The sequence below is a fragment of the Danio rerio genome, chromosome 4 (genome assembly GCF_049306965.1).
Source record: "Danio rerio strain Tuebingen ecotype United States chromosome 4, GRCz12tu, whole genome shotgun sequence".
Lineage (NCBI taxonomy): Eukaryota > Metazoa > Chordata > Actinopteri > Cypriniformes > Danionidae > Danio > Danio rerio.
In genome coordinates this window covers 75460001-75479292 of record NC_133179.1, presented here as the reverse complement: position 1 = coordinate 75479292, position 19292 = coordinate 75460001, and the positions used below count along the sequence as shown (strand labels likewise).

Sequence of the window (19292 nt, the reverse complement as noted above, 5' to 3'; positions counted from 1 at the left end):
GATAGGGGTTGCAAGGATCTGATCCTGATCTCCAGGAACAGGGTTGGTCACCCCTGATGTATGGTAACGTCATTCATGTTCATAAAGTCATAAAGTTCAAAATCTTGTAATAGCTCCCAGTAACACACATGCTTATGATTGAACACGGCTGGTTTAGCATTAGCTAATCCACGATCCACCAATCAGTCAATTCCTAACCCACTACAAATAACCAGAGTTTCTTACCTCAGTAGATTCATTTTAAAGAGTCCCCCCTTCCACCCCTACTCCTCCTTCCTTTCGAGACAGGGTGGCACGGCTGCCCGGTGGTTAGGACTGTTGCCTTACAGCAAGAACGTCACTGGTTCAAATCCTTATCAGACCAGCTGACGTTTCTGTGCAGTGTTTACATGTTTTCCCTGTGCTCTCGTGAATTTTTCCCAGGTTCCACGGTTTTCTACCACTGTCCAAAGACATGCGACATAGGTGAATTAACCAAACCAAATTGGCACTATAGACGAACTCTAGCCAGCAATACTTCAACAGTATAGTTCTCGAGATCCACCTGAGCTCAGACTCCCCTCTCACCCTTCAAACAGGAGGTAGCCCCAGGCTCGAGGATCTTTTAATAATAAAAGAAGCTGTGCATCTGTGCTGGATGGCGCTGCTAAGGGATGTAAAAGACTCTCATACAATTCAAGTAATAGATTGGTAATCAGGTTTTTTTGATGATAAAGAGTTTGTTGATCTAGGTCAGGGGTGTCCAAACTCGGTCCTGGAGGGCTGGTGTCCTGCAGATTTTAGCTCCAACTTGCCTCAACACACCTGCAAGGATATTTCTAAAGCCTAGTAAGAGCTTGATTAGCTATAGCCCAGGTGTGGCTGATTGGGGTTGGAACTAAACGTTGCAGGACACCGGCCCTTAGGACTGAGTTTGGACATGCCTGATCTAGGTGGTCCTTGGTTGGAATTTGTATGGTCAAGAATGATTGAGGGAAAAATGCTTGTTTTTGACTTGACTCTTGATTCCCAAGGTATACACACTTACTGATGTTTCAGGTTGTGGTTGGTTGTTCATGCACAAGTTGAAAGGTTTGTTAGAGTTTTACAGTGGGAATGTCATACTAATTGTTTTAAAAATTTATTTCATTGAGGATTCAGTGTTCAAGATGTCCCTTGATGCCTTTGAAAAAAGGTGTCAATGTCCTTGAAAAAAAGTTACAGGCAATACATGATCCAATCTCAGAGGTATCCAGGTTGGACAACTTGATCAAGAGAGTTAACGTGGCTATAGCAGAGCAGAGAATATCCTATAAAAATCTAAATTATCATCCGAATATCTATTAAAACTAATATTTCACTCTCTCACTAGCCTTGGCTTAGTCCCTGATTTGACAGCAGACCTGGTGCTGTGCAATCTGAGCTGCATTCAATGCTTTTTAATGCGCTCACCTAATCCCACCCTGACGTCACTCACTCCATTGTGCATTGTGTCTGACATTCCATCGCTGAGTGATGCAATCTCAGCTTGCATCATAAGACGTACTACTAAATTTCCAGGCAAGCATGTTTTGGCAAGTTGGAGCTAAACTCTACAGGAGCTTGGCACACCTCTGTGGTTTAACCAGTTGAGCATTTAGTAAAACACTCTTTCATGATGATACAGGAAGAAATGTTACAGAGCTTTTGCTCAAGACACCAGTTAAGTAGAGGAGAGAGAAGCATCTACATTATTCCTGGTTGGTAAGTACCACTTAAAATAGCGACGATTTTCAGAACGTTGCTTTTTGAAATGTCAAGTGTCTACTCACAGGTTAGTTTCATTATTCAAATAGTAAATAAACGCTTAGGTCCATATGTTAATTGTGAAACTAATTCAGACGTCGTTGCTCTTGTCTTGTAGCTGTGAATGCGTGAAGCACAATGGCCAATGTTAAACAGCAGCTCAAGAACTCACTGGATGAACTGGTAGAAGCTGAACTAAAGGACTTTCAGTGGTGTTTAATGAATGACCATGGATGTGTTTCAAAAGCTGAAATGGAGAATGCAGACCGGTTGAAGACGGTGGATAAGATGGTGTCATGTTTTGGACCAAAAGGTGCTGTGAAGATCACAGTGGACACCCTGAGGAAAATAAAGCAGAATGACTTGGCTGAAGAGCTGGAGAATACACAGAAGCAAGGTATTGCTTAATTCCCTGTCAAACTTCATACACATGCGATCATTGACCTAACCCTTTATTTACAAGAATAGCAAATCAGGTAGGGGTCAACAATAGGAACAACCGGGTACATACAGATCATCCAGAAGGCACAGTCTGTAAACAGGCGAATGGTCAGTACCGGAGGCAGGCAAGATACACATAGAAGAAGGCTAGGAGCAGTTTACATGGCTTGGATCAGAAAGCACGGCTAGACATGGCAATGAAACACTTTGTAAAGTTACAGGTTTATTAACTAACAAACACATAAGACTCAGGTCAGTGTGTGTGTGTGTGTGTGTGTGTGTGTGTGTGAATAAGGTGTATAAAAAGTCCATGAAATCAGAAGTGATCATAGTGGTGACATTTATATTATTCATGAGGTTCCGATTTCTCCAGCATAGCTGGAGGTATTAAGCAGTTCAGTTAAACCGATGAGGGAGACTCAATTTACTGAAGCTCTCACTTGTTAATTTTGCTAGTTTCTATGGTCTTAGTCTACCACTGAGAATTTATTTGTTATATGTAATCTCAAGAAGTTTTTTATTTCTTAGGCTATCATTAACGTTTGCGTTGTTCGAGGCTAGTGTTGAGAATTTTAAAATAGCAATAAAAGAGAGAAATTTTATATTAAGATTTAGCATAGACCATGTTATGATTTTCACATAAGTTTAATCATGCTTTTCTAACCTGTTAGGTTTTGCTAACTCTTGATTTTTTTTTTCTCAAAGGCTCATCTTCAGATCAGTGTAAAACACCTGTTGATGATACGGACCTCAACCTCAGACTAAAAAAAAAGCTCATGCTGGACTACAAGAGGATATTAGTTAATAATTCACAGACAGGTCGGCGGAAATGCCTGAATGATATTTACACTGATTTATACATGGTGGAGAACGAGACTGGCGGAATATTGTGCGAGCATGAGGTGAGGCAGATTGAATCAAGTTACAACCGACCGACTACCGAAGACACGCCAATCCAGTGCAAGGACATTTTCAAAATCCACCCTGATACGGGTCTACTAAACAGAAAAGTGCTGACTATGGGAATCGCAGGGGTGGGGAAGACCTTCTCTGTCAATAAATTCATCCTTGACTGGGCGGAGGGTGAAGACAATCAGGAAATAGTCTTCATATTTCCACTGCCGTTCCGCAGACTGAATCTGATTAAGGAAGAGTGCAGTCTCATGGAACTGCTGAACAAATACTTCTTCATTAGATCTGAAGAATTGCTCTCTCTTCCAGAGGAAGATGGTAAGGTCTTGTTTATCTTTGATGGACTGGATGAATGTCGCTTCCCCCTGAGATTTGAAGACTGTGAAGAATTTGAAGATGTTGGTCAAAAAACAACTGTGGATAAGATAGTTATCAATCTAATAAAGGGACATCTGATGTCTTCTTCCCTCATCTGGATCACATCCAGACCAGCAGCAGCCAGTGTGATACCCCGAGACTACATTGATCAGGTGACAGAGGTGCGAGGATTCAATGATGAACAGAAGGAGCAGTACTTCATCAAAAACAGCAGTGCTGAGGTTGCTGGAAACATCATCAGTCACATCAGGAAATCCAGGAGTCTGTATATCATGTGCTACATCCCTGTCTTCTGCTGGATCTCTCTCACTGTTCTTCAGCCTCTTCTGGCTCGAGAGTGCAGTGAAAAAACACCCACAACTCTCACAGGGATGTACATCAACTTCTTGCTTACTCAGCAACAGCTGATGGAAAAGAAATACAGCCATGATCGTGACTCTAAAGTCAATGCCAGGTGTTTTGATGACATTGTTCTGAAGCTTGGGAGACTGGCTTTCCAACAGCTGGAGAAAGGAAATCTGATTTTCTACAAAGAGGATCTTCAGGAGTGTGGGCTAGACGTCAGTGAGGGGACAGTGTTCTCTGGGTTATGTACTCTGATGTTCCAGGAAGAAAAGGTTTCAGCTAGAAAGGTTTACAGCTTCATACATCTCAGCGTTCAGGAGTTCCTCGCCGCTCTCTATGTGTTTTACATCACCAACAACAAGAAAAGAAACCCATTTCTTGATTCCTGGAAAAAGCTGACATGGAAACTGTCTGAAAAGCCCCTGTTTAGACTTCATAAAGCTGCAGTCAAGAAGACTTTACAAAGCAAGAATGGACACCTGGACCTTTTCCTCCGCTTCCTGCTGGGTCTCTCACTGGAGTCTAATCAGAGTGACCTGAAGGAGCTTCTGCCAGAACTGAAGCTCAAAACTGAGAACATCAAAGACACGACTGACTATATCAAAGAGAAAATAGAGGAGGAGAAATCAGCAGAGAGGACCATCAACCTCTTCCACTGTCTGAATGAACTGAAGGATGACTTTGTGGAGGACCTCCAGAAGAGTCTGAGCTCTGGAAATCTCACATCACAGGATCTGTCCTCTGCTCAGTGGTCGGGTCTGGTGTTTGTGCTCCTGATGTCAGAAGAGACTCAAGAGAAGTTTGAACTGCAGAAGTACAGAAGATCTGATGAAGCACTGATGAGACTGATGCCAGTGGTCAAGAACACCACAAGAGCACTGTAAGAGTTTTATGTATACACTCATGCCTATTTTACACATCTGCAGTCCATGTGCCATGTATTGCAGAAGCAGCACAGACTCATTGTGCTTTTTTTATAAAAAAGTTTCCTAAGTCTAACAAAATATTGTTTTCCTCACAGGCTACAGAGCTGTAATCTTTCTTCTCGGTCTTGTGATTTGTTGTATCCTATCTTAAAATCCTCAAACTGTGTGCTGAGAGAGCTGGACCTGAGTAACAATGACCTGCAGGATTCAGGAGTGAAGCTTCTCTCTGATGGACTGAAGAGTCAACACTGTAAACTGGAGACACTGAGGTAAAAGCTTTTCCATTAAATAATTAACACAAGGGAGATTTTTGCAGGTCTCGTAAGGCAAAACAAAGGCCCCAAATTAAAGTAAGCATGCAGAAATACTTTTGTTGACTGTGTGTGTGTTTGTAGATTGTCTGGCTGTATGGTGACAGAGGAAGGCTGTGGTTTTCTGTCTTCAGCTCTGACTTCAAACCCCTCACACCTGAGAGAGCTGGATCTGAGCTACAATCATCCAGGAGATTCAGGAGTCAAGCTGCTCTCTCAACAACTGGAGGATCCAAACTACACACTGGACACACTCAAGTATGTGGAACTGGAAGAGAGATTTAGGTTTATTATGTTACATCAACATCTCCGCTATAAAACTAGATAAATTACACCTGTATATGAATAAATTACTCCAAAGTAAATACAATTTGTGATATAGTGTGCAATATGCAACAATTAAATGAAATTGGACTAGAAAATGCATGAAGGAACCAGTTAACTGATGGAATTTCCAATGGTCCCACGTTTAAGTAACATTGACTGCTGACATAATTCTGTATGCTGTTGGCCCAGTCGTAGAACTAGCTCCAGGAGTTCTGATGGTCATGCCTGAAGGAGTTTCATTAAAGCTTTTCGTAGCATTGAAATCAACTGGGGGCCTCTGGCAAATAAATAGTCCTTAGGAATACTAAAATATCTGAACACGTTTTGAGTGTAATTCTGGTCATGTATACACCTCTCACCAGCTTTAGCAGTTGTTTGGTTGCATTTCATCTGTAAAATGAACACTGTGGGGCAGTATGATGGCACCAACGGCTTCTGTTCCTTTTTATGCTATTGCTGACCACTTACCTAGGCTATTCAGGCATTAACGACGGAGTTCGAGTCTGCTAAATAACGGTTCCTCAAACCAGGTAAAACATAAGAAAAATAAATAAATAAACAACAAGCTATAAACGTGGTGAAATCACCTAGCCGCCTGGCTTTTTCTAGATTGCTTTTGAAAACACTATCGGTTGGGTTTAGGGAAGGGGTGCGTGGGTCAGTCGACAGCAAGCTGGCTGAAGTGTAGATATATGGGAAGAGCATGCGCAAGTGTAACCGAGGTCAGCTAGTGAGTGCTGTGCAGGTAAACCTCACTCCTCTGACCTCTAAAGGTGCTCTAGCGACAGATGCTAGAGGCCATGGTCTTTAGCCTCCTTGGAAGAGCAACTGACTCCCATGTGGAAGGTCGTCGGTTCGATACCAGCTCGGAGCGGGTTGGGTTACATTGGTGCTGTGACCCGGATGGGAGTGAGGTTTAGGGGGGTGAGTGTAACGGAGGCCAGCTAGTAGGTGCTGTGCAGGTAAACCTCACTCCTCTGACCTCTGATGCTGCGTTCACACCAGATGCGGCACGCACGTCAAGCGCGAGTGAATTACATGTTAAGTCAATGCAAATGCACGAATAGACATCCTACGCGTGAATGGCGCGAGGTGAATTGAGCGTTCGAGCGTTTGACGCGCTTTACGAGGGTTTCACGCGAATCTCTCGAGTTCAAAAATCTGAACTTCAGCCGCGTTACCCAATCAGAAGCTTGCTCTTGTGGGGGTGTGATTGTGACGTAGAACCTGTTGATGGAGTCCCGGGGCAAATCCTCCAGGTGACACCGACAACAAGTCATCAAACTGGGCTTGGCTCAGTCAGAGGCACCGCTGAAAGTCTCCGTCATCCAGGTTCAGTTTCTGAAGGAGATGATGAGCTCACAGAGCTGGATGCACTTCTGAAAGGATGCAGTGGACTCATACAGGACCCTAAATGTATCGACACTGGTTTTCAGTCTTCATAAAGCACATAAACTTTGTTATTTTCTTCATAAAATCCATGTTAGCCATTTAGCCATGAAGCTAGAGTCACCAGGCAGACAGAAGCCCTGCCCATCATGCGAATCCGCGTCTGTTCTGAAGTGAATTTGACTCGCGAATGAAGCGGATTTCACGCCCGAATGAAGCGGGGTTTGACGTGCGAATGAAGCGAGTAAACTCGGATGTTCATGCGGCAACTTATGTGCGAATAGCGCGATTTATCTGCGCGTTCCGCGCCTGGTGTGAACACAGCATCAAGGTGCTCTAGCAACAGACACTTCAGGACATGGTGTTTAGCCTCCTTGGTAGAGCAACCGACTTCCATGCGGAAGGTCGCCGGTTCGTTACCAGCTGGGAGCGGGTTGGGGGGTGTAGGACCGGCGGGGTTACACAAGAGACATTTGAGATCATCAGAAAGTGTAGACAGTGACCTCTGGTGGATTTGCAAAAACTGCGATCAGATGTACCTCCAGAAATGTAGACTGACTGTGAGCTGAAACAATAGGCTGAATAACATCAGGATTTAATGTTAAATAAACAGATTAAGAAAATGAAAGAACTAAGAACTGAAACCAGCTTTGTTTGCTTACGGATGAAATGTGGCTGTGTGTGTTTGACAGCATGGATCATGGCGGAGAGATCAGGATTAAAGCCGGACCACAAAAGTGTAAGTCCACACATATGTTGTGGTTTTAATGTTTTATGAGGACTTCCCTTTACAATATACGATACACAGCATAGACAAAACATACTTCTACAGTTAAAACTAACTCAAACTCTGTCTCTAAACAATCTTCACAGTAACAATTTATGAAAACCTTTTGTAATCTTCTTTATGATTTAAAAGCTGTCGTCCTCATGGGGGATACAGAGTTGCACAAAAACAATGAGTTTAATTAAACTTGTTGGGACGTTTGGTCTTTATAAATTAGGGGATATCAGAAACACACACAGCTGTGGTTATAAATGTGTGTGTTCTTGTGTTCAGGGGCCTGTTTCCTAACACTGGATCCAAACACAGCACACACTGAACTCATTCTGTCTGAGGAGAACAGAGAGGTGACCCATGTGAGAGAGAATCAGCCGTATCCTGATCATCCAGACAGATTTGATCATCCTCATCAGGTGTTGTGCAGAGAGAGTGTGTGTGGACGCTGCTACTGGGAGATTGACTGCAGTGGAGATTTTGTGGAAATAGCAGTGTCGTATAAGCGCATCAGGAGGAAGGGACGAGGTGCTGAGTGTGTGTTCGGATGCAATGACCATTCCTGGAGTTTGTTCTGCTCTCCCTCCAGTTTCTCGTTCTGCCACAATAACACACACACTGATCTCCCAGGAAAGCAGATCAGCAGGAGAATAGGAGTGTTTGTGGATCACAGTGCAGGAACTCTGATCTTCTACAACATCTATAGAGACACAATGAGCCTCATCCACTCAGTCCAGAACACATTCACTGAGCCGCTCTATCCTGGGTTTAGGGTTTATCGTGGATCATCAGTGAAACTGAGCTGAAGACTGAGGAGAGATTTACCCAGAATCCTCTGCAGGAGCAGTCAGCAGCAGCAAAGAGCTTAGAATGAGGTGAAACTTAATCGAACGTTCCATTTCAACAGAATCAGCCACGCACTCCGCCATTTTGGAGTGTAAGCAATCGGCCGTCTGGTGGATCTTACTGCTGTCACGATGGCAAGCAGCTGCTTTGTTTTTTATTTATTTATTTAAAAAGCGCATTAAAGCTGAGATACAACCTAAAAGACCACAATACAACACTTGCCATCAGCACTTTTAATAGTTTAGTTACAGACTTATAATATGCTGCTGTTCTATTGGAGTTTTCATTCCAAAATGGCCGCCACCGCAGCTGTTTCCCAAAGTGCACTAGAGTGTCGCCTCTTGGTGATTCTGTGCTCTTTGGTAGCCGTGAGATGTTCTGGAAAAATAAAATAATAACTTCAAAATTGATAATATAGTAAGAACACAATGTTTTTTTGTTTATTAAAGAAACTGTGTGTCAGAACAGCGTGAACAAACTGAATTTTAAAGCGAAATTTTGTGGATTCAGAGTCGGATTGTTACGTAGAAAACAAACTGTATGTGCGGTTATTTAGAGAGCAGAGCAGTGCCAAACAAGATTATCTCAGTTACAAAATGGTTTAAAACCTACTTTTCAGAGCTTTATGGACTTGGTAAAATCTCAAAATGAACTGTAAGGTAAAAGCCAAAAACACATGTTGTTAAATTAGCAAATGCTACCTTTGACATATTTGTAAAGCTTTCAAACTATGTAATCTAATACAAGTATAAACAGAGGTGGGTGTAACGCGTTACTGTCATCTAATTACATTTTTGAGGAACGCACTGATTACATTCTACATTTATGTAATCAGATTACAGTTACTACAGTCGGTGTAATGGCGTTACTTATGTTACAAATATAGTTTTTGAAGAAAAAATGTTTCTTTTTAATCATGTTTTCTGCTGCAACCTCCGCTAATAAGCACACACCTTTAAATACCCTGCTGAAAAATCCAGCTTAAACCAGCCTAGGCTAATTGGCTGGCTTTAGCTGGTCTCACAGGCTGGTTTTAGAGGGGTTTTGGCCACTTCCAGGCTGGTTTCCAGCCATTTTCAGCCTGGTCTTAGCTGGTTAGGCTGGAAAATGACCAGCTAAATCCAGCTAAAACCAGCTTGACCAGCCTGGTCAAGCTGGTTTTAGCTAGTCATCTCCCAGCCTGACCAACTAAGACCAGGCTGGTTTCAAATGGCCAAAACCCCTCTAAAACCAGCCTGGTCGACCAGCTAAAACCAGCCAACCATCCTAGGCTGGTTTAAGCTGTTTTTTCAGTAGGGCCCTGCTAAAAAAATCCAGCTTAAACCAGCCTAGCATGGTTGACTGGTTTTAGCTGGTCGACCAGCCTGGTTTTAGAGAGGTTTTATCAACTTCCAGGCTGGTTTCCAGCCATTTCCAGCCTGGTTTTAGCTGGACAGGCTGGGATATGAACAGTTAAAACCAGCTTGACCAGCCTAGGCACGCTGGGAGCCCACCCGAAACCAGCTCTGTCCAGCCTTAACCAGCATGGTCAAGCTGGTTTTAGCTGGTCACTTTCCATCCTGACCAGCTAAGTGCTTAATCAGTTGTTGTGCAAATGTGCAAATGCTATGCTTGACATCTTTGCCAGCTTTCAAAACTAATATGTAACCTAATACAAGTGTAAGGCTGTAGAAAATGAAGCGGATCCATCCGTTTTAAAACTCTAGGAACATCATTGAGTTTAACCCAAAAATCCGTGTGGAGTTTGCATGTTCTCCCCGTGTTGGCGTGGGTTTCCTCCGGGTGCTCCGGTTTCTCCCACAGTCCAAACACACACGCTGTAGGGAAATTGGGTGAGCTCAAAAATCTGTAGTGTATGAATGTGAATGTGTGTATGGGTGTTTCCCAGTGATGGGTTGGTTCTGCTGTGGCGACCCCAGATTAATAAAGGGACTAAGCCAAAAGGAAAATAAATGAATGTTAGCTCACATTAGATACTTCATGCACTAAACATTTAAAGTGTTGATATATTTTTATATTAGAGCGTGTACAGTGGGTTTTGGGAGTGTGATTGTACATGGGCCTAATGGTGAAATTGGTGAAAAGAGTTCTCATAGTTTCATTAGGAATTCATCAAATAAATAAATGGGTTAGTTTTAAATATAATATTCATCAGAAGCATTAGCTGTTGTCTGACTGCGGTTTGGGAAGCTGACATGACAGCTGAATGGAATTTGACCTAGAGCTTCTGCAAGTCGTAGCTTGTACTCTCACACATGATGTTTAATGAGGATATTTGAACACAAGTAGAACACAAGAATTACTATTGCTGCAAAAGTCATTTAAACAACAACAAAAAAATGTCCTATTAAGTAAAGTCAACTGAAATAAATCAAGTAAAGTTGTTAGATTTTAGTGTAGGAGATACAATAACCTCTGGGGTGCCCCCCACCCCCTGTGACAGGCATTTGTAGAATGTAGCATGCCAGACGCATTGTGACGGGGTATTTTGCCTGGACAAATGTGTGTGATTCTCTAGCTGATAGTAACCTCACCTGTCATCTGAAGTCTTTTGTTATTATTTTTTTTTTTTTCAAGAACAGATCTGGTTTAACCAGTTCTTAAAACCCCTCCTGCATGATGATACAGGAAGGACGGTTACAGATCTTCTGCTCAAGACACCAGTTAAGTAGAGGAACGAGAAACATCCGCTCCTGGTTGGTAAGTGCTACTTAAAATAGTCACAATCAGTTTTCAGGATGTATGTCATGTTTGAGCTCACAGGTTAATTTCAGTATTATGAAAGTAATTCAGATGTTGTTGCTCTTGTCTTGTAGCTGTGAATGGGTGAATCACGATGGCCAATGTTAAACAGCTGCTCAAGAGCTCACTGGATGAACTGCTAGAAGCTGAACTAAAGGAGTTTCAGTGGTGTTTAACCAATGACCATGGATGTGTTTCAAAAGCTGAAATGGAGAATGCAGACCGGTTGAAGACGGTGGATAAGATGGTGTCATGTTTTGGACCAAAAAGAGCTGTGAAGATCACAGTGGACACCCTGAGGAAAATAAAGCAGAATAACTTGGCTGAAGAGCTGGAGAATACACAGAAGCAAGGTATTGATTAATTCCCTGTCCCCGTTTAATAGTGTGATTGTTGATTTACATTTTGATTAGTTCAAATCAACCGGATGAGCTGTTTAAAAGACAGCTTGTGCCATGACAGTTCACAGAAAACCATTTGATTAGAATGTGTGTTTGTGTGAGATTGCACATGTGGATGACCAGATCAGTCAGAAGCACGAGACCTCATTCTCTGACCTCTTTAGCTCTACTGCAGTTCCATTAATTTTTTGGAATAAACAGTTTATCCACAAGGTATAATCCTGTTTTTCTGGGGTGTCAATTCACCAGCTAGTCTACAGGGGTTGGATAATGAAAGCACTTTCATCAAACCACCAGTCTAACTATGTGTAATGGTGCATTATCATCCTGATACAAGGCATCGCCTTCAGGACACAATGTCTGAACCATTGGGTGCACATTGTGCTCCAGAAGGGTTCGGTAGTCCTTGGCAGTGATGCACCTATCTAGTACAAGTATTGGATTGCCATAGTATTGCAGCCTAAACCATCACTGATCCACCCCCATGCTTCACTCTGGGCATGCAACAGTCTGGGTGGTACACGTTTTTTCGGGGCTTCTCCACACTGTAACTCTCCCAGATGTTAGAAAGACAGTGATGGTGGGCTGGACAGAGGACAATACATGTTTCACAGTGTCCACATTGTGCTGCTGGCACCATTGAAACGGATGTTTGGCATTGGCACGGGGGACCAATGTCCATTGGCACATATGACCTATAGCAGTTGGCCATCTCTGTTAAAAGTCTAGTGGCTGGGAATGAGCACGAATTACAAAAATAGAATTGGGATTGGGCCATACAATGCAAGATAGCAGCTAGATATCCCTTTCAGACAGCTTCCTTTCACGTCCGCAGATCCTCCTGTTGGATCCTTCCTGGTGGTATCCTGACATTACTCTGATGCCGTGGGTCTTGATACATCACTAAGACTTGCCAACGAGATGTGTACCTATAGCGGAGGCCAGCTAGTAAGTGCTGTGCAGGTCCTTTGACCTCTAAAGGTGCTCTACCGACAATTGCTAGAGGCCATCATTTTGTAGCCTCCTTGTTAGAGCAACCGATTCCCATGCGGAAGGTCGCCGGTTTGATCCCAGCTCGGAGCGGGCTGGGTGGTGTAGGACCGGCAGGGGTTACACACCAACATTTTGTTTTCGAACTCTCATATGTCACCCATAGTGTTGTGTTCATTGCAATATTTTGATCAAAACTGTGTTTTCACTCTGTTGAAGATTGTCTGGTTATATTTAGCCATGAATCCTCCAACACTAAATTGCCCAGTGTTTCAGTTTCATTGTCCAAGCCCTGTAAGCAATAGAAAAGACCAAAGGGTGTGGATGCCTAGGCAAATGAGGTTAGAAAGTCATCAATTTCTATAACTCGAGCATGAATGAATACAAGCATGCTTCATTTTCTCATTTACAGGGATATTTAACCTTCATTTTTATAAGACAGTGTAGAGTGTGGACAGGACCTCATTGTGAGGAAAGAATTAGCAAAAGTCGGTTTAAAAAAGGACATTACTTTGTAATATCCCTCTCTCTCTTAGGTACATATGGAGGTTTTAAACTTTGCTGAGGGAAAGCTACTTCACAGGATGAGTTTTTACATAAGTTATGTATTTAATCATCTGTTAATCTTTGCTAACTCTTGATTTTTCTTTCTGAAAGGCCCAACTTCAGATCAGTGTAAAACATCTGTTGATGATACGGACCTCAACCTCAGACTAAAGCAAAAGCTCATGCTGGACTACAAGAGGATATTAGTTGGTAATTCACAGACAGGTCGGAGGAAATGCCTGGATGATATTTACACTGATTTATACATGGTGGAGAACGAGACTGGCGGAATATTGTGCGAGCATGAGGTGAGGCAGATTGAATCAAATTACAACCGACCGACTACCAAAGACACGCCAATCCAGTGCAAGGACATTTTCAAAATCCACCATGATACGGGTCTACTAAACAGAAAAGTGCTGACTATGGGAATCGCAGGGGTGGGGAAGACCTTCTCTGTCAATAAATTCATCCTTGACTGGGCGGAGGGTGAAGACAATCAGGAAATAGTCTTCATATTTCCTCTGCCGTTCCGCAGACTGAATCTGATTAAGGAAGAGTGCAGTCTCATGGAACTGCTGAACAAATACTTCTTCACTGGATCTGAAGAATTGCTCTCTCTTCCAGAGGAAGATGGTAAGGTCTTGTTTATCTTTGATGGACTGGATGAATGTCGCTTCCCCCTGAGATTTGAAGACTGTGAAGAGTTTGAAGATGTTGGTGAAAAAACAACCGTGGATAAGATAGTTATCAATCTAATAAAGGGACATCTGATGTCTTCTTCCCTCATCTGGATCACATCCAGACCAGCAGCAGCCAGTCTGATACCCCGAGACTACATTGATCAGGTGACTGAGGTGCGAGGATTCAATGATGAACAGAAGGAGCAGTACTTCATCAAAAACAGCAGTGCTGAGGTTGCTGGAAACATCATCAGTCACATCAGGAAATCCAGGAGTCTGTACATCATGTGCCACATCCCTGTCTTCTGCTGGATCTCTCTCACTGTTCTTCAGCCTCTTTTGGCTCGAGAGAGCAGTGAAAAAACACCCACAACTCTCACAGGGATGTACATCAAGTTCTTGCTTACTCAGCAACAGCTGATGGAAAAGAAATACAGTCATGACCCTAAAGTCAATGGCAGGTCTTTTGATGACATTGTTCTGAAGCTTGGGAAACTGGCTTTCCAACAGCTGGAGAAAGGAAATCTGATTTTCTACAAAGAGGAGCTTCAGGAGTGTGGGCTAGACATCAGTGAGGGGACAGTGTTCTCTGGGTTATGTACTCTGATGTTCCAGGAAGAAAAGGTTTCAGCTAGAAAGGTTTACAGCTTCGTACATCTCAGCGTTCAGGAGTTCCTCGCTGCTCTCTATGTGTTTTTCATCACCAACAACAAGAAAAGAAACCCATTTCTTGATTCCTGGAAAAAGCTGACATGGAAACTCTCTGAAAAGCCCCTGTTTAAACTTCATAAAGCTGCAGTCAAGAAGACTTTACAAAGCAAGAATGGACACCTGGACCTTTTCCTGCGCTTCCTGCTGGGTCTCTCACTGGAGTCCAATCAGAGTGACCTGAAGGAGCTTCTGCCAGAACTGAAGCTCAAAACTGAGAACATCAAAGACACGACAGACTATATCAAAAAGAAAATAGAGAAGGAGAAATCAGCAGAGAGGACCATCAACCTCTTCCACTGTCTGAATGAACTGAAGGATGACTTTGTGGAGGACCTCCAGAAGAGTCTGAGCTCTGGAAATCTCACATCACAGGATCTGTCCTCTGCTCAGTGGTCGGGTCTGGTGTTTGTGCTCCTGATGTCAGAAGAGCCTCAAGAGAAGTTTGAACTGCAGAAGTACAGAAGATCTGATGAAGCACTGATGAGACTGATGCCAGTGATCAAGAACACAAGAAGAGCACTGTAAGAGTTTTATGAACAAACTTATTTCCATTTCACACATCGATTTGCAACACATCTACAATCCATGATTCATGACTATTTGTGCTTTTACATCAAATATGTATTACTGATCACCTGCTCTATACAGTATATACATTATTAGTTCTCCTTATATTTACTTCATTGTCAAACATTCTTTGCAATCGTTTGATTCTCTTTTTACACAATACAATAATATAGTCTCTCTTTTCTGTTAACACATTTTAAATGTTTAAATATAGATGGTGTACATTTAGGGGTTTTAACATGTTGCTCAAAATAAAACACAACATTCAACTATTTTTGTTCTGGATTATCCCTTCTTGGTCAACACAAAATAATTATTTCTCGTTTTTCTTACAGGCTACAGTGCTGTAATCTCTCTGTTCAGTGCTGTGAGAGTTTGTCTTTAGCTCTACAATCCTCAAACTGTGTGCTGAGAGAGCTGGACCTGAGTAACAATGACCTGCAGGATTCAGGAGTGAAGATTCTCTTTGATGGACTGATGAGTCCAGATTGTAAACTGGAGATACTGAGGTCTGAGTTCAACTTTTATCTGCTCATTGTAATTAGGATAATTAGGGAATAACACATACCTGGCCATTAAATAGATTAGAAGCCAATTGTCCAATTACTTTTGGTCCCTTAACAGTGAGAGGCACAAATGCAAACTGTTGTAATTCCTAAATCATTCACCTGATGTGGATATAAATACCCTCAAATTAAAGCTGACAGCTGACAGCTTTAATTTGAAAGCTATATGTGTATTATTACATTTGTTGATTTGCTAAAAATCACACTGTTAATGTAATCTCTCTACTTTCTCAGGCTGTGCATGTGTAATCTCACTGTTCAGTCTTGTGAGAGTTTGTCTTCAGCTCTACAATCCTCAAACTGTGTGCTGAGAGATTTGGACCTGAGTAACAATGACCTGCAGGATTCAGGAGTGAAGCTTCTCTCTGATGGACTGAAGAATCCAAACTGTAAAGTGGAGACACTGAGGTCTGAGTTCATGCACCTGATTTATTGATTGATATCTCATTTTAAATGTATTATTACATCAGTGGAATTACTAAATATATTAATGTAATCTGTCTTCTTTCTCAGGCTGTGCATGTGTAATCTCACTGCTCAGCATTGTGAGAGTTTGTCTTCAGCTCTACAATCCTCAAACTGTGTTCTGAGAGAGCTGGACCTGAGTAACAATGACCTGCAGGATTTAGGAGTGAAGCTTCTCTCTGCTGGACTGAAGAATCCAGACTGTAAACTGGAGATACTGAGGTCTGAGTTCAAACACCTGATTGATTGATATGCATTAGGAGTGTATCGGCATATGCATTCATTCTGAAGTGTCACAGTACTGGAGTTAGGGTTTGGTTCATGCACCTCCATGACGAATACAATCAGTCCAGATGTACCAGTGTCCAAAACGTGGTGCTGCAGAAGATGATAGTGTATTATAGTGGCACATGTCCGTCCACTGTGGTTACATATACACAATTACTAAAAGTCACACTTATGTAGTCTGTGTTCTTCTTTCACAGATTGGTCTTGTGCAAATTCAATCCTCAGTCCTGTGAGAGTTTGTCCTCGGCTCTACAATCCTCAAACGGTGTCCTGAGAGAGCTGGACCTGAGTAACAATGACCTGCAGGATTCAGGAGTGGAGAAGCTCTCTGGTGGACTGAAGAGTCCAGACTGTAAACTGGAGATACTGAGGTAAACGCTTTTCCATCAATTAATACAATGGAAAGAAGAATTCTGTCAGAATTCTGACAGAATTCTGACAGAAGAAAGGCCCAGGTCAGAATGAACAGAATTGTATAAAGTACTGTGCCTGCAGAAAACAACAGCAGGAAATATCAGGCTGCACTCGTGACTTTTTCTTGAGTGTTATCTCTCTGCCAAACAAATATGATGTGGACTGTTTGTGTGTGTAGGTTGTCTGGCTGTATGGTGACAGAGGAAGGCTGTGGTTTTCTGTCTTCAGCTCTGACTTCAAACCCCTCACACCTGAGAGAGCTGGATCTGAGCTACAATCATCCAGGAGATTCAGGAGTCAAGCTGCTCTCTGAACAACTGGAGGATCCACACTACACACTGGACACACTCAAGTATGTGGAACTGGAAGAGATTTTAGATGTTATTAAGTTACATCAACGGTTTTGTGATTAAAAAACCTGACAAAAGCACTTATCAAAAGAACTATGTAGAGTCACATCCGTAGGCTTTGGTAAATTATGTACAGAAGTGAATTATATACCATATCAAGAGAAAAACAGATTCAACAGCAAGGCAGGCAGATTAAACAGACACTGAGGTTCCGCTACCCTGTGGCTACAGGTGACTTGTTTACAGAAGCAGAGCTCTGTTATATTGTAGGTGAGGGGATGGGTTTTAAGGGGAGGAAGCTTCCCTGTGTGGTCCGGCAGTTCTTGCAACTTTGTTTTAAGAACTGCAATTTTTGTAGAAGTTTGTGCTGCAGAGTCTCTGAAGCTCTACAAGCTCTTGGGATGGCTGCCATCAGTTTGCAAGCATTTAAAATGGCCTCCATTAGTCCACCAACGCACAAGATTGGATGCTACCAGTTCTCCAGCTCACAAGATGGGTACCGCCAGTCTGTCTGTCTCCTGCTCGGAAGATGGTTTCCTGTTCCAAGTCTTCCCGTCATGGTTCCCATCTAAGTTCCTGTCCGTGAAATGACATCACCTGAGCCAGAAGTATGGCCACCACCACCTGAGTTGCCAGAGCTGCTGCCAACACCAGAGCTTTTACTGCCAGTGTTGCCACTACCACCTCCAGAACTGCCAGATCCTCTATCACTGCCAGAGCTGCAAGATCTTCCGTCACTGCCAGGGCTGCCAGATCCACCGTCACTGCCAGAGCTGCCAGATCCATTGTCACTGCCAGATCCTCCAGGGGCACCAGATCCTCCCGAATTTTCCAAATGACTGCCACGTGAGCCTTGTGACCTTTCGATGCCTTCTGCCCTTAAGTCTCCTGACACACTGGGGTTGTCTGAACCACCAGTGCCTCCTGACCTAGAACCTCCTGACCCACTGGGGTTGTCTGAACCACCTGTGCCTCCTGACCTAGAGCCTCCTCGCCCACTGAGGTTGTCTGAACCACCTGTGCCTCCTGACCTAGAGCCTCCTGACCCACTGAGGTTGTCTGAACCACCTGTGCCTCCTGACCTAGAGCCTCCTGACCCACTGGGGTTGTCTAAACTACCAGTGCCTCCTGACCTAGAGCCTTCTGACCCACTGGGGTTGTCTGAACCACCTGTGCCTCCTGACCAAGAGCCTCCTGACCCACTGGCGTTGTTTGAACCACCTTTGTATCCTGCCCCTAAGCCTCCTCATCCACTGAGGTTGTCTGAACCACCAGTGCCTCCTGACCTAGAGCCTTCTGACCCACTGGGGTTGTCTGAATCATCAGTGCCTTCTGAACCTGATCCTCCTGACCCACTAGGATTGTCTGAACCACCAGTGCCTCCTGACCTAGAGCCTCCTGACCCACTGGGGTTGTTTGAACTGCCAGTGTCTCCTGCCCCTAAGCCTCCTCTTCCACTGAGGTTGTCTGAACCACCAGTGCCTCCTGATCCACTGGGGTTGTCTGAACCACCAGTGCCTCCTGATCAAGAGCCTCCTGACCCACTGGCGTTGTTTGAACCACCTTTGTATCCTGCCCCTAAGCCTCCTCATCCACTGAGGTTGTCTGAACCACCAGTGCCTCCTGACCTAGAGCCTTCTGACCCACTGGGGATGTTTGAACCGCCAGTGTATCCTGCCCCTAAGCCTCCTCATCCACTGAGGTTGTCTGAACCACCAGTGCCTCCTGACCTAGAGCCTCCTGACCCACTGGCGTTGTTTGAACTGCCAGTGTCTCCTGCCCCTAAGCCTCCTCTTCCACTGAGGTTGTCTGAACCACCAGTGCCTCCTAATCCACTGGGGTTGTCTGAACCACCAGTGCCTCCTGATCAAGAGCCTCCTGACCCACTGGCGTTGTTTGAACCACCTTTGTATCCTGCCCCTAAGCCTCCTCATCCACTGAGGTTGTCTGAACCACCAGTGCCTCCTGACCTAGAGCCTTCTGACCCACTGGGGATGTTTGAACTGCCAGTGTATCCTGCCCCTAAGCCTCCTCATCCACTGAGGTTGTCTGAACCACCAGTGCCTCCTGACCTAGAGCCTCCTGACCCACTGGGGTTGTTTGAACTGCCAGTGTCTCCTGCCCCTAATCCTCCTCTTCCACTGAGGTTGTC

At 43.7% G+C, this 19292-nt stretch overlaps 2 protein-coding genes across 4 annotated transcripts in view; both read left to right on the top strand.

The window, feature by feature from the left end:
* Positions 1-441: 441 nt before the first annotated feature.
* On the top strand, positions 442-8830 carry LOC100331532 (protein NLRC3-like). 2 transcript variants are annotated; one of them, XM_073949035.1, is made up of 8 exons: positions 442-751; positions 891-1722; positions 1883-2161; positions 2911-4720; positions 4862-5035; positions 5162-5335; positions 7486-7532; positions 7854-8830. In XM_073949035.1, the coding sequence occupies exons 3-8, from the start codon at positions 1903-1905 to the stop codon at positions 8375-8377; spliced, it is 2988 nt and encodes a 995-aa protein (XP_073805136.1). In that variant the 5' UTR covers positions 442-751; positions 891-1722; positions 1883-1902; the 3' UTR covers positions 8378-8830. The 2 variants fall into 2 exon arrangements, with proteins under 2 accessions (XP_073805136.1, XP_073805137.1); XM_073949036.1 differs by lacking the exons at positions 442-751; positions 891-1722 and having other exon boundaries at positions 5212-5335.
* A 2226-nt stretch (positions 8831-11056) lies between these two features.
* Positions 11057-19292, top strand: part of LOC110438218 (protein NLRC3) — a 10281-nt gene continuing 2045 nt past the window's right edge. For both annotated transcript variants that reach the window (XM_073949034.1, XM_073949033.1), the window contains exons 1-8: positions 11057-11117; positions 11234-11512; positions 13208-15011; positions 15393-15566; positions 15858-16031; positions 16137-16310; positions 16574-16747; positions 16969-17142. In XM_073949034.1, coding sequence (XP_073805135.1) covers positions 11254-11512; positions 13208-15011; positions 15393-15566; positions 15858-16031; positions 16137-16310; positions 16574-16747; positions 16969-17142 — 2933 coding nt within the window. In that variant the 5' untranslated portion in view covers positions 11057-11117; positions 11234-11253. The remainder of the gene's footprint in view (positions 11118-11233; positions 11513-13207; positions 15012-15392; positions 15567-15857; positions 16032-16136; positions 16311-16573; positions 16748-16968; positions 17143-19292) is intronic.